The sequence below is a fragment of the Carcharodon carcharias genome, chromosome 10, assembly GCF_017639515.1.
Source record: "Carcharodon carcharias isolate sCarCar2 chromosome 10, sCarCar2.pri, whole genome shotgun sequence".
Classification (NCBI taxonomy): domain Eukaryota; kingdom Metazoa; phylum Chordata; class Chondrichthyes; order Lamniformes; family Lamnidae; genus Carcharodon; species Carcharodon carcharias.
Window position 1 is genome coordinate 127,755,228 of NC_054476.1, and position 13,653 is coordinate 127,768,880.

The following is a 13,653-nucleotide window of genomic DNA, read 5'->3' on the forward strand; positions in this document are numbered from 1 at the left end:
GGATTGGCAAAATGGTAATTCCTGCTAGATCCAAGTTTCACCCCTGATTTCAGACTCTTCTCCATCTCTGGATCTGGTGCCTTTTCAATCCCAGAATTTCAAGGTCAAGATGGTACGATGTAGTGTCAGCTTTTAGTAACATCCTCTCAAAAAGCTGATCCTTACCTTATTCTGTCTAACGACATGTGACACCACCTCACGATACCCTGTCTCCAGTCCTTTGTATGCCACAGGCTCAAATCCAAACTTGTCGCAGTAATAAGCTGCAGCCTACAGTGACAGATAAATGTGCACCATGTGATTGACATTGGTTTAGTTCTATAGGTTAGTTACAGTAAATTGGGTTGTATTGCAAAAAAGGTCAGTATTTATAAGAGCCTATTCTCACACTCCACATTGCCCACAATAGCTGGCCCTATGAACACATATATAAAAGGAAATTACTCACCTTATAACAGTGCATAGCCTGATGACTGAATCAACCTACCTAAAGCTGCTTTAGTATATTAGTTTGCCTTGCTACATATCATCAGCACTGTAAATCCCACTACCTCAAAGGACAAGGCTGGAGGGTGCATAGAAACACCATCGCCTCTAAGCTCCCCCCTAGGTCATGCACCATCCTGACTTGGAAAGATATCAACATTCCTTCATTGTTGCTGAGTTAACATTATGGAATTCCTTCCCTAGCAACATTGCAGGGTACCTATACTATATGTACCCAGGTGGTTCTAGAAGAAGGCTCACTACCATTTTCTCAAGGGCAACTAGAAATGACAATAAATGTTGACCTTGCTAGTGATGCCCATATCCCAAGAGCATTTACAAAATGCATATAAAAATAATAGTTATCACCACTTTGTGATTTTTGTACTTAACTCACTTCCAACTTCTGAATATTTTGATGGAGTGAATATTCTGGCCTTACAATTTACATCCCTCTGGTCCCAGCAGCCTTTGTGTTCCATGTGGTATTGACATCATCATCAGTACTTATCCTCGCAACCTATAACTGTATTCCTAACCACCAAATCATGTTGTAGAAGAGCTACTTTGATTGAATATTAACTGTTTCTCTGACAATCTAATCTAAGATCTATTACTCTAATACGTCCTTGTGCCTGTTCATTGACATCTCTTTATATTGGCTTTAATTTATATAGGCTGTACTGAGTTGGAGGTAACTTGTGTTGTCCTGTTGCTCTTTGATGGTAAAAGGGTTGATAATTATTATGTGTGTGTTGGTCAGATCTTTTTAATGTGATTCCTTTCACATTTGGTAAATTAACTAGAATTTATAAAATGTCTAATAATTTAATTAAAAAATTAAATTGGAAAGACAAAATTAAGGGCCAAAGCACTGCTGAGGTTTAAAAAAACTAGAGGTGAAGGAGGCCAAACAGAGACTAGTGAGAATCTTGGGAGTTAGAAAACCAACAATTATATGAGTGGGAGAAAGTAAAACAGGGTCTGGAAACTATTCCATAGCACCGGCAGTTAACTGTACTTATGGGAGTGTTGTTCTCTCAGGCCAATCCAAGACAGCCCGCTATTCATCAAATATGTGGTCAAACCAAGACTCGAGCACATAATCAAAGCTGACACCTCAGTAGGAGGAAGGTTGCATTGTAGCACATATCTTTCAGATGAGATGTTAATCTGAAGCCTTCCCTACCTGTTCAGGTGGATATGAAAGATTCTGATGTCCTGAGCAATGTTCATCCCACAATGATTGCCACCAAAAACGGTCATTTATCTCATAGCTGATTGTGGCACATTACTGTGTGCAAATTTTACTGGCATGTTTGTCTACATAACAGCATTTCATTGACTCTAAAGCATGTTGGAACATTCAGGGGACATGAAAGGTGCTATGTGGATACAGCTTTTGTCTTTTTATTGGGAATGGTAAACAAAAGCTTTGTAAATTTGGCAATGTTGAAGAGAATTGTGAGGTTGTGGTAGGTTTGTAACAGGTGTTGCAATGTTGTGTGCTCTCTGACATGTTTGCATAGTGTACATATTGTCCGTGATAAGCTTCCAAGTAAAGAAATGTCAGCACCCAGAGGGTAAATGAACTTATATACTGAAACAGTCAGATTAACCATGGTTCAGGACCCTATTGAATTTCTGCACTTTAGGGGAAGAGAATCAGGTGAAGTTTCTGGGGGAGGGCTGAATCTTGTCAGATTGTCAGGCAGCACTATCCAGTCCACAAGAATCTTCAAGTTTTCTGATGTCGTTATCACTTCATTGCAATATTTAAACCAGATGGATTTTGATAAACGTGTCCACATAGCAGCAAAGTTCTGACGGCAGCAACACCCTGGAGTAACAACTTCATTTGAAAACCCAAGCATCCTGTCACTTAACCACTAATTCTTGAATTACACCACTTTTTCTCCAACATTTTTAAACCTTAGTGTTGTCCTGCATTGTGTTTCTTTGCTGCTCAGTAGATTTTCTCAAAGAAAGGACACATGCAAAAAGGTAAAAACAACAGAAAATGCTAAGAATCCTCAACGGGCCTGTCAGCTTCTGAAACACAGACAAACTTGTTTTTTGGGTATCAGCTCTCCAACGTACCTGATAAATGAAATATGAACTTGTTTTTTCGCCTTTCAGGTGTTGACAGATTGAATATGTGTTTCCAGAATTTGTAATGTTTCTTTGACATCTCTTTTAAGCTTACATCCCTACCTTCGCTCCAGAAACATCCCTTCCTACCTTCACCTTTCCACATACATTCACCCCTCTTTCCTTATTTAAAGATCGCTTAAACTCAGCTCTTGATTGACAACATTTTTATGATTTTCCTTGCTTCCCTTACTTCTTTCTTAGCCTTCTTATATGTTTTCCCATATTAACTCTTTTATTATTTTCATCGTATCTAGATATAATCTTCTCCTTAGGTTTATTCCTAAGATCTATAGATATCAATGGCATTCTGAAATTTAAAGTAGCCTGGTTTTTAATTTTATGAATAAATGGAAGGTTGTGTGACATTTTGCATACATGTATGTCGTGTGCAAAATTAGTTGCATGGATCTTGCTGTCTGCAGATATGGCTGTACCCAGATGTGGTAGATCACATAGCCGCACCATCACTAACACCGCTTCTTTCCACCTCTAACATTGCCCAACTTTACCCCTGCCTCAGCTCATTTTGCTGCTGAAACCCTCATCCATGCCTTTGTTTCCTTTAGATTTGACTACATCAACGCAATCCTAGCTGATCGCATTCTACCCTCCATAAGCTTGTAGTGATCCAAAACTGTGCTGCCTATATCCTAACTTGAATTAAGTCATGTTCACCCATCATCCTGTGCTTGCTTTCCTACATTGTCTCCTGATTAAGCAACGACTTGATTTTAAAATTCTCAACCTTGTTTTCAAATCCCTTCATGGCCTCACACCTCTCTATCTCTGCAATCTCCCCCAGCTCTACAACTCTCTGAAATACTTGTGGTCATCTAACTCTCACCTCTTAAACATCCCCAATTTTAACTATTGATGGCCATGCCTCCATGCCTTCAGTTGCCTAGATACCAAGCTCTGGAATTCTCCCTAAACCTCTCTAACCCTCTACCTCACTTTCCTCTTTAAAGACACTTGTTAAAACCTACCTCTGACCAAGTTTTTGATCATTTTCCCTAATATCTCCTTATGTGACTTGGTGTTATATTTTGTTTTATAACCCTCCAGTGAAGTGCCATGCGATGCTTTATTACGTTAAGGGTGATACATTTGGATTAAGGATTGGCTAAGAGGCAGCAAACAGAGAGTATAAATAAACGGGTCATTCTCGCGTTAGCAGGCTGTGACTAGTGGGGAACTGCAAAGATCAGCTGTTCTCAGTATATATCAATGATTTGAATGTGGGGACCAAATGTAATATTTCCAAGTTTGTGGATGATACAAAGCTAGGTTGAAATATGTTTTGTGAGGAACACATAAAGCGGCTACAGGAGGATTTGAACAAACTTAGTGAGTGGGCAAGAACATGGCAGATGGAATATAATGTGTAAAAATATGAGGTTATTATCCACTTTGGTAGAAGGAACAGATGTGCAAAGTATTTCCTAAATGGTAAGAGATTAGAAAGTATAGATGTACAAAGGGACCTGGGTGTCCTTGTCCATACATCACTGAAAGCTAACATGCAGGTGCAGCAGGCAGTTAGGAAGGCGAATGGAATGTTAGCCTTTATTGCAAGAGGATTTGAGTATAGGAGTAGTGAAGTCTTGCTTCAATTGTATAGAAGCTTGGTTAGACCGCACCTGGAGTACTGTGTGCAGTTTTAGTCCCCTTACCTCAAAAAGGATATTATTGCCATAGAGAGAGTGCAATGAAGGTTCACCAGACTTGTTCCGGGAATGGCGGAACTGTCTTATGAAGAGAGATTGGGGAAACTGGGCCTGTATTCTCTAGAGTTTCAAAGAATGAGAGATGATCTCATTGAAACCTACAAAATACTTAAAGGAATAAGCAGGGTAGATGCAGGTAAGATGTTTCCCCTGGTTGGGGAGTCTAGAACCAGGGGACATAATTTCAAAATAAGGAGGAAGCCACTTAGGACACAGATGAGGCGAAATGCTTTTACTCAGAGAGTTGCAATCTTTGGAATTCTCTACCCCAGAGGGGTGTGGAAGCTCAGTCATTGAATATGATTAAGGTAGAGACTGATAGATTTTTGATTAACAATAACACAAAGGGTTATGGGGATAGTGTGGGGAAAAAGCATTGAAGCGTTCGATCAGCCATGATCGTATTGAATAGCGGAGCAGGCTCGACAGGCTTAATGGCCTTCCCCGTTCCTATGTTCTTACATGAATACACGTTATTGTTGTTGAGTGCAGAGCTAGTTGTGCCTGGGTGTGCTCCTTGCTACACATCTCACCTGTTTGGCGTTTCCTACCCAAAATGTGAGATGATGAAAGCTGATAAATCGACCTTTTTCTGGCTGTAACAGAAGAGTTTTCAGTTATTGTCTTTTTTCTAATGTAGAAAGAATGCAGAAAAACGATTTGTTTGAAAGTTTAAGTAGCTGTTGGACAATACCTTCTCCCCTTTGTCAGTGTAGGATGTCTGAAAGAAATGAAAAAAAAATGTTTTAGTGTGTTACACTGTAAGAGTGGTACACTCCATTTCCCTTCATTCGGTAACTAGTTTGTCACAATATTGCTGTCACCTTGCAGAGCAACCTGTGATGGACATATCTGATTGGAGGTCCAGGACTCTCATCATGGCTTGTCTCTCTATGGAAGTATAAGTTGTTGGTGATTTTATGCCAACATATCATTGCCCTCCAACTTCATAATCACCTTGTTCACCACTCCCTCTTTGATTCTATTCAGTTTCATTTCTATCCCACTTACAACATTGAGAGCACTCTGATCACATTCATTAGAGATAGCCTATGTGACTGCAGCCAGTTGTTGTCCTTCCATATTCTCCTTGATCTGTTCAGAGACAATCAATTATTCAGGAAGTCCCCTCCAAACTATTCTGTATGACAGTGGCATAAAGGCAAAACACTGCAGATGCTGGAAATCTGAAACAAAAACAAAAATGCTGGAAAAACTCAATAGGTCTAACATCATCTGTGGAGACAAAGACAGAGTTAACGTTTCGAGTCCATATGCTCTGAAGAAGAGTCATATGGGCTCAAAATGTTAACTCTGTCTTTCTTTCCACAGATGCTGAGTTTTTCCAGCATTTTTTGTTTTTGTATTTTGTATGACAGTAGCTGTAATATTGACAATGAATGAATAGAAAATATAGACTGATATTTCTTCTAATATTTTGACTTGCTTGAGGCTAGTTAGTTTTAATTGTACTCAGTAATTTTAAACAGACAGCTCAAGTCAAAAACCCAACATATCAACATTAGTTGCCTCTTGCTCTTCATGAGCTGAATCATGCCTCCCTAAAATATTTTCTGAAAACTAATTCAATCTTTCCCCAAGGCCTAAATTCTAGAATCATGCTGGTCACTCTTCTCTGAACACTCTCCAGTAAAAAGCAGCATACAAATGTGGCCTCAGCAGAAATCTATGAAAGGCTAAATGAGTTTGTTTTGACTTCCAATCAAATACCTTGAGATGTATTCTAGTAGTCTTGGTCTTGTCCCTTCGTAACTGTAAGACCTTTATATTGAAATCTCTTGTAATTGATAGATAATTGCACCCAAATTATTTTCTTTCTCCGCCTTTATTGATGGACACCTTTACATTGTGCCTCACTCCCACCTTTGTATTCTGGTGTCCTAAAATAAGACCCATTAGAGGTATTTTGGATAGCCTTCAAACCGTTCCTAAACTGCTAAAAATATTGACACTTTAAGTGTCGCTTTAGGAACATAAGAAGAACATAAGAAACAGGAACAGAAGTAGACCATTCGGCCCCTCGAGCCTGCACCACCATTCAATAATATCATGGCTGACCTTGTGTTTCGATTTAGGAAGCATTTAATATATCCTAGTGGTGGTGGGCAAGCCCAATGCCATGGTCTCACTAGCCTACCTTAAAATAAGACCTTTTCTTGTTATGCTTCCAGTGGCACTGGGTCTAGTTCAATTCCATAATTCCTACCTTCATTTAGGGGAGACACTTCTGTGTATCCCAGTGGGGTGGGGTTTTGCTAATCTCAGATGTCCACTAGCCTGTTTAAAATAGCACTTCTTCATTGAGCACACTTTTACTGTTTTGTGTTTCAATCAGCCTGACATTTCATTAATTGGTATTAAAATACTTCTGCCATGTCTTTCGGTGGGATTTTCCGCACCCGCCCACCGCTGTGACCTTCTGGTCCAGCTGCAAGTCAATGAACTTCTGGCTGGGGTGCCGCCTCGCACGTGGCAAGTCCTGTCTGTATTGGGGCCGGAAAATTCTGGCCTTTGTTCTGGCCTTTGAATACTACTGATTTAGCAATATAGTTCAGCATTTTGTTAGGGCCTTCAGTCCCACTGCCAGTTTCTGCGTTAGTATTGTATAACCCTCACTGTATGTGCAAGTTGAATAAATAAAGGAAATCTTAGGAAAACTTAACTGTCTACATTAAACTGTAGCTCAATATGCTCCTTGCTATCAGCTATTTGTAGGAGGGCAGGGTGGGGGATTGGGACAGCATTGCTACTTTAGGAAACTTGTATCTTTGTGCAGCCATTTTAGTCAAGTGATCTAGACAAGGATCACCATTTGGGGTATCAAAACATATTTATATAGATATGTGAAAATTCACCATGAGTAATTTTCTTAACAATTCATCATCACTATTATTTAGCTTCTGAATATCCAAATCAATTATCCTCTGGCTAGCTCTCATTCACTCATTAAACCCTCAATGAATTTCAGCAGATTTATGAGATTTGACAAGGTGTTTCTAAATTCATGTTGCTCACTCTTTATGGCCACAGTATTCTAAAGATGAGCATTAATAGATTTCAGTGCAATGCTCTTTTCATACTGTGCATGCTTTCCAAAATTTTCCATTATACCCTGAGCAACGCTGTCTAGAATATTTCCCTTACTCCTTGCAATGCTGTCTAGGATTAGCATTATAGATGAGCATTAGAATAACATTCACTATCGTCATGTACAAACCCTGTAGAATCACTAAAAATGTTAGAAATTTAATTTATTTTGTCACTATAATTCTGAGAAACCCAGGTGGTATCTCACCTGGCCCAGGAGCATTGTGGGCATTTGCTGAAGTTTCCAGACACCTGCTTCAATGGTGTCTACCTATGAACTAAAATGACTGGATATGCAATTTGTCTTCATTTGTGAAGATTGACATGAAAAATTATTTGACACAATAGCCATTTACTGATCCCCTACATTGTTTCCATCCAATTATTCCTGAATGTAATTTTGAGGTGGTTTTCAATTGCTGCAGCTACTTTCTCACCTGATAAAGTGATTTAACTTGGCGAGGTATCTTGGCTGCCTGGATACCCAAGATATTTCTGATACTATTTTCAAGCAAGTCTGTAAATTAATACACAGCCTGCCCACTGCAACAGGCAGGAGCTTGTTTTAATTTGCATTGTTGGTCCTATGTCAGTTGGAGAACCCATATTGTAATTCTCAGGTACAAAGGGTGAAGCTTTCCAAACAGCCCAGGGAACTTGCAATTTTTATGGGAGCAAGCTTTTCCTGAGCTCCCCAAAAAATTCTCACCCTGCTACTGGCCTGTGTAATACCTCCCTCAAGGGGATCTCTCCTCCAACCCCCACCTCTGTCTGACTGGCACATTGTGGGACCCAGCTGATTTTCTGCCTTCACAGACCAGCAAGCTGCACTAGGAAACACATTTGGTGCTCGCAGTGTGCCAGCGGTTGATTAATGGGCTCAGCTCTTAAATCAGCTGAGGCCACTCACCGAACAAATGGGTGAGTGGAGTGGCCACTCTGCTAACTCAGCGCTTGTTTTGGGGACTGACTTCAAAATTGCACCCAGTCCATCTCTGTATCCTTTTACTGCTTTCCACATTCTGTCTTTGTTTTTGGGAATGAATTAATCTCTGAGACACTATTTTAAAAGAGACTGAAATGTATTCTACCATAGAATAAGTTAAATTTGACAATGGACAATGACCATTTCCTTTGAGCTGATGAGACACTATGTGAAATTGTATTCCTAAATGTGCCATCACAGCGTCTCTCTGCCATCTTTCCTACTATACTCAGCCACCAAAACAATTCATTTAACAAAAACATTTGTATTGAATATATCACAATGGGCTATACTTACCATGATGAAACAGAGTTAATAGAGGCACCTCCGTGAATTTGGAGAAGAACAAAATATCCACCTGGCTCAATCTTATATGCGCAAAATATCTGGCTGGAATGCAGCCCTGCCGCTCACTGGCTGCTGTGAATCCACCCCCTGTACCTCCCCAGATTTCCAAATGGAATTCAGTCACACTTGTGGTTGTGGTAGTAGGTATATGCTCTTGGAGTTTGTACCGTGCTTTGTTACTCAGTAATCAGAAAAGTAATAAATCAGTGTGTTGCATAATCAGAAAAGGCTTTCTCTCATGTCATACAGGCTCCTGAACAAGAGTATCAGTCCCAGGCCTCTGCCGATTTTCAATGTTAATTTCACTCCGGTTTATCCTCCCTTGTCTGGTGTGGCCAGAAAGATTATGTAGAATAGATTTGGAACTTAAATTTTGTACGAATTGTATGACCCTGTCAAATTACATTGCGAGACGACACTGTGTCACAGAGTCATAATTTCAGATCTTCATTTAATCCATCCATCCTTAGTTGTCAGTGAGTGTGCAAATAGAGGCATTCCTAATCTAGATATAAACCTGAAGGTTTGATTAAGGTTATCTTCAGTAATAAAGGGGCATTGTGATGATGCTCCTCATGTCATATTTAGTCCACAATGTTATCAGAATGTGCTAGGCATTGGAGTCGCTTTGTAAATAGAATAAAGAAAGAACTTGCATCTAAAAACAGCCTCAAGACATCCCAAAGTACTTCACAGTACTGTTGAAGTGTAGTCATTGTTTCGATGCAGGGAAATGGAGTGGTCAATTTGCATACAGCAAGGTACTATAAATGATAATAAGGTAATGACCAAATAATCTCTAGCAGTGATATTGGTTGAGGGATAAATATTGGCCAGGTAGGACAAATGATTCCAGAGCTCCCTGGATTATAAAAGTGATAGAGAATAAGATGAAGCTGGAAAAGGGTGCATATGACAGATGTCAGGTGGATAATAAAATCAAGAGCCAGGCTGAATAGAAAGTTCAGAGGGAAATGAAAAAATAAATGAGATGCAAGGAGAAAGGATGCAAAGAGACTGGCAGCTAAGATAAAAGGGAATCCAAAAGTTTTCTATGGGCATATAAATAGTAAAAGTGTGGTAAAAGGAGTAATGGAGCCAGTTAAGGACCACAAAGGGCAATTATGCAAGGAGGCAGTGGGCATGACTGAGGTATTAAATGAATATTTTGCATCTATTTTTACCAAGGAAGAAGGTGCTGTCAAAGTCATTTTGAAAGAGAAGGAGGTTGAGTCATAGGATTGGCTAAAATTGACTTGGAGGTTTTAGAAAGGCTAGCTGTACCAAGGCTGCTGAGGGAAGTAAGGGTGGAAAATGCAAAGGCACTGGCCATATTTTTCCAATCCTCCTTGGATACAGGTGCCAGAGGACCGGTGAGTTGTAAATGTTATACCCTTATTCAAAAAATAGCTTAAGGTTAAACCCAGCAACTATAGACCAGTTAGCTTAACCTTCGTGGTGAGAAAGCTTCCAGCAATGGTAATTCAGGATAAACTTGGACAAAAGTGGATTAATTAAGCAAAGCAATTTGTTGAGGGAAAATCATGTTTAACTAACTTTTTTTAATGAAATAACAGATAGGGTTGATGAGAGTAATGCCATTGATGTGTATACATGGATTCTCAAAAGGCATTTGATAAAGTGCCAAATAGTAGACTTGTTTCCTGTCTGCTAACCAGTTCTCAATCCATGCCAATATATTACCCCCTTTCCCATGTGCTTTAATTTTACACATTAACCTCTTATGTGGGACTTTATCAAAAGCTTTCTGAAAATCCAAATACATTGGTTCTCCCTTGTGTATTCTGCTAGCTATGTCCTCAAAAAAACTCCAGTAGGTTTATCAAACATGATTTCCCTTTCATAAATCCATGTTGACTTTGCCTAATCCCACTGATATTTTCTAAGTGTCCTTTTATCGCATCCTTTATAATTGACTCTAGCATTTTCCCTACTCCTGACGTTAGGCTAACTGGTCTGTAATTCGCTGTTTTCTCCCTTCCTCCTTTCTTAAATAGTGGGGTTAAATTTGCCATGCTCCAATCTGCCGGGACTGTTCCAGAATCTACAGAATTTTGGAAGATGACATCCAATGCATCCATTGCTTCCACGGCCACCTCCTTTACACCCTGAGATGTAGATTATTGGGTCCTGGGGATTTGTTGGCTTTCAGTCCCATTAATTTCTCCAGCACTATTGTTTTAGTAATAGTAATTTCCTTCAATTCCTCCTTCTCACTAAACCCTTCGTTTCGTAGTGTTTCTGAGAAGTAATTTATGTCTTCCTCCATGAAGAAAAAACTAAAGTAGTTATTTAATTGCTCTGCCATTTCCTTGTTCTCTATTATAAATTCTCCCATTTCAGACTCTAAGGGACCTACATTTGCGTTCACTAATATTTTTCTTTTTACATACTTATAGAAGCTTTTATTGTCACTTTTATGTTCCTTGCAAGTTTACTTTCATGCTCTGTTTTCCCCCTCTTAATCAATCTCTTGGTCCTCCTTTGCTGAATTCTAATCTGCTCCCAATCCTCAGGCTTGCTACTTTTTCTAGCAACTTTATGACTCCTCTTTGGATCTAATACTATCCTTAAGTTCTTTTTGTTAGCCACGGTTGGGCTGCTTTTCCTGTTGTGTTTTTGCGCCAGATAAGAATGTATGATTGTTGCAATGCATACATTCATTCCTTAAATATTGGCCATTGTCTGTCCACTGTTATGCCTTTTAATGAAGTTCCCCAATCTACCTTAGCCAACTCACGCCTCATACCTCTGTAGTTTCCTTTGTTAAGATTTAGGACTCTAGTTTCAGATCGGACTACTTCACTTTCTATCTGAATGAAGAATTCTATCATGTTATGGTTACTGTTCCCTAAAGGACCTTGCACAGCAAGATTATAAATTAAACGCTTTTCGTTGCACAACACCAAATCTAGCATAGCCTGTTCCCTACTCGGTTCCTCGACATACTGGTCTAATAAAAACACCTTGTACTCACCCTAAAAATTCATCCAGCGCAGTATTCTTGCTAATTTGGTTTGCCTAGTCTGTGTAGATTGAAGTACCTATGATTACTGTAGCGCTCTTGTTACATGATCTCTAATTTCCTGTTTAATGCCATCCCCTACCTTATCACTGCTGTTTGGAGACCTATAGACAACTCCCACTAATGGTTTCTGCCCCATGTTGCTTCTTAGCTCCACCCAGACTGACTCTACATCTAGATTTTCTGAGCCAATATCCTCTCTCACTATCACACTGATTTCATCCTTAACTAACAATACCATGCCACCTCCTTTTCCTTTTTGCCTATCCATCCTAAATATTGAATACCCTTGAACATTCGGTTCCTAGCCTCGGTCACCCTTCAGCCATGTCTCCATAATCACAATCGTATCATACCCGTTTACATCTATTTGCACTGTTAACTCGTCTACCTTATTGTGAATGCTCTGCGCATTCAGATACAGTGCCTTTAGACTTGCCTTTTTAACATTTTTACATATTTCATTTTACTGGCTAAGTGACAGCCAGTCAGTGTGAAATACGTGCTGAAAAGCTCAGCGCTGCTGGGGTGGGGATGGGAAGAGGGTGGGTGATGATGTTTCCGCGGGTGTGGGTGAGCACCGAGAGAAAGCTCCTTGAAGGCAGACAACTGCCTCAGGGAGCTGCAGGCCTGAAAAAGCTAAAATAAAGGTTTTAAAAGCTAAAAAATGTCCGTGCATCACCTGAAAATATAGTTGATAAAAATGTTGCTCACAGATACTTATTTTTATTTTATTTCATCACGGAAATTTCATCTTGCCCTTGGACGAGGTTTGATGAAAAATGCAAAGGCCGCCTGGCCGATTCACCCGTCCGCCAACCGTAAGGTTGGACAGAAAATGAAAAATCCGAGACAGTTGCGCCATTAATAAGCTTAATTACTCTTAATTGCTTCCACATTTGTGTGCGCCCGCCGAGTGAAATATCACGAGTGCGCTCGCTGGGACGCTCGCCTGACGTCTTCTCGTGTGATTTTACACTCAATCGGGCTGGGCACACACCCACTGGCAGGACATAAAATTCTGCTCCCTGGTTCCTACACTCCTGACAAGTTAGTTTGAATCCTCCCTACTAACACGAGCAAATCATCCCACAAGGAAATTGGTCCCGAGTCTGTTCAGATGCAACCCATCTGGCCTGTACAGGTCCCAACTCCCCCAGAACTGGTCCCAATATCCCAGGAATCTAAAGCCCTTCCTCCTGCACCATCTCTCCAGCCATGCATATATCTGCTATATCCTCCTATTTCTATACTCACTTGCACGTGGTACTAAGAATAATTCAGAGACTACTGCCAAGAAATTGCTGGAATTACTCAGCAGTGGCAACATCTGTCATGAGAGAAATAGAGTTAATGCATCAAGCTTGTAATCTTTCTCTGCCCTGCCTGCTCAATTCAATTATTTCAGCATTCAGCCAGTGCTAATCGCACTGTTGATTAGCTGCGCACATCAGCAGGGTGGAAGGGTGCAGGTGGGGAGAACAATATTGAAAGTGCCTAGCATCACATAAAGCTAGCCTGCAATGCCTAAAGTTAGTCTGCACCTCTTAAAGTGTGTTACATTGTCACTGAAGAAGGTGCTGGCAGTCATGCAGTAAGGAACACTGGTCTGCGAAACATTAAAGAATAGCACAAAATGTTGGAGAGTGGTCCCAAGGATTTTGGGAGCGCACTAGAGGCGCTGATGTTGGAAGTGGAAAGGAGAGATGTTCTGTACTGCACGGGTTCAGGAGACCCTCCACCCACAAACTCAGAGGGCAGTGGGAGCAAATAGCCATGGAGGTCAATGGCAGGACTCA

The 13,653-nt window shown here is 40.3% G+C and overlaps 1 protein-coding gene across 1 annotated transcript in view; it reads right to left on the bottom strand.

The window, feature by feature from the left end:
* hpda (4-hydroxyphenylpyruvate dioxygenase a) overlaps positions 1 to 13,653 on the bottom strand; it is a 60,458-nt gene that overhangs the window by 29,411 nt on the left and 17,394 nt on the right. The window contains exons 2-4 of the mRNA XM_041196687.1: positions 5,062 to 5,088; positions 4,901 to 4,963; positions 166 to 270 (exon numbers count right to left, since the gene is read on the bottom strand). Coding sequence (XP_041052621.1) covers positions 166 to 270; positions 4,901 to 4,963; positions 5,062 to 5,088 — 195 coding nt within the window. The remainder of the gene's footprint in view (positions 1 to 165; positions 271 to 4,900; positions 4,964 to 5,061; positions 5,089 to 13,653) is intronic.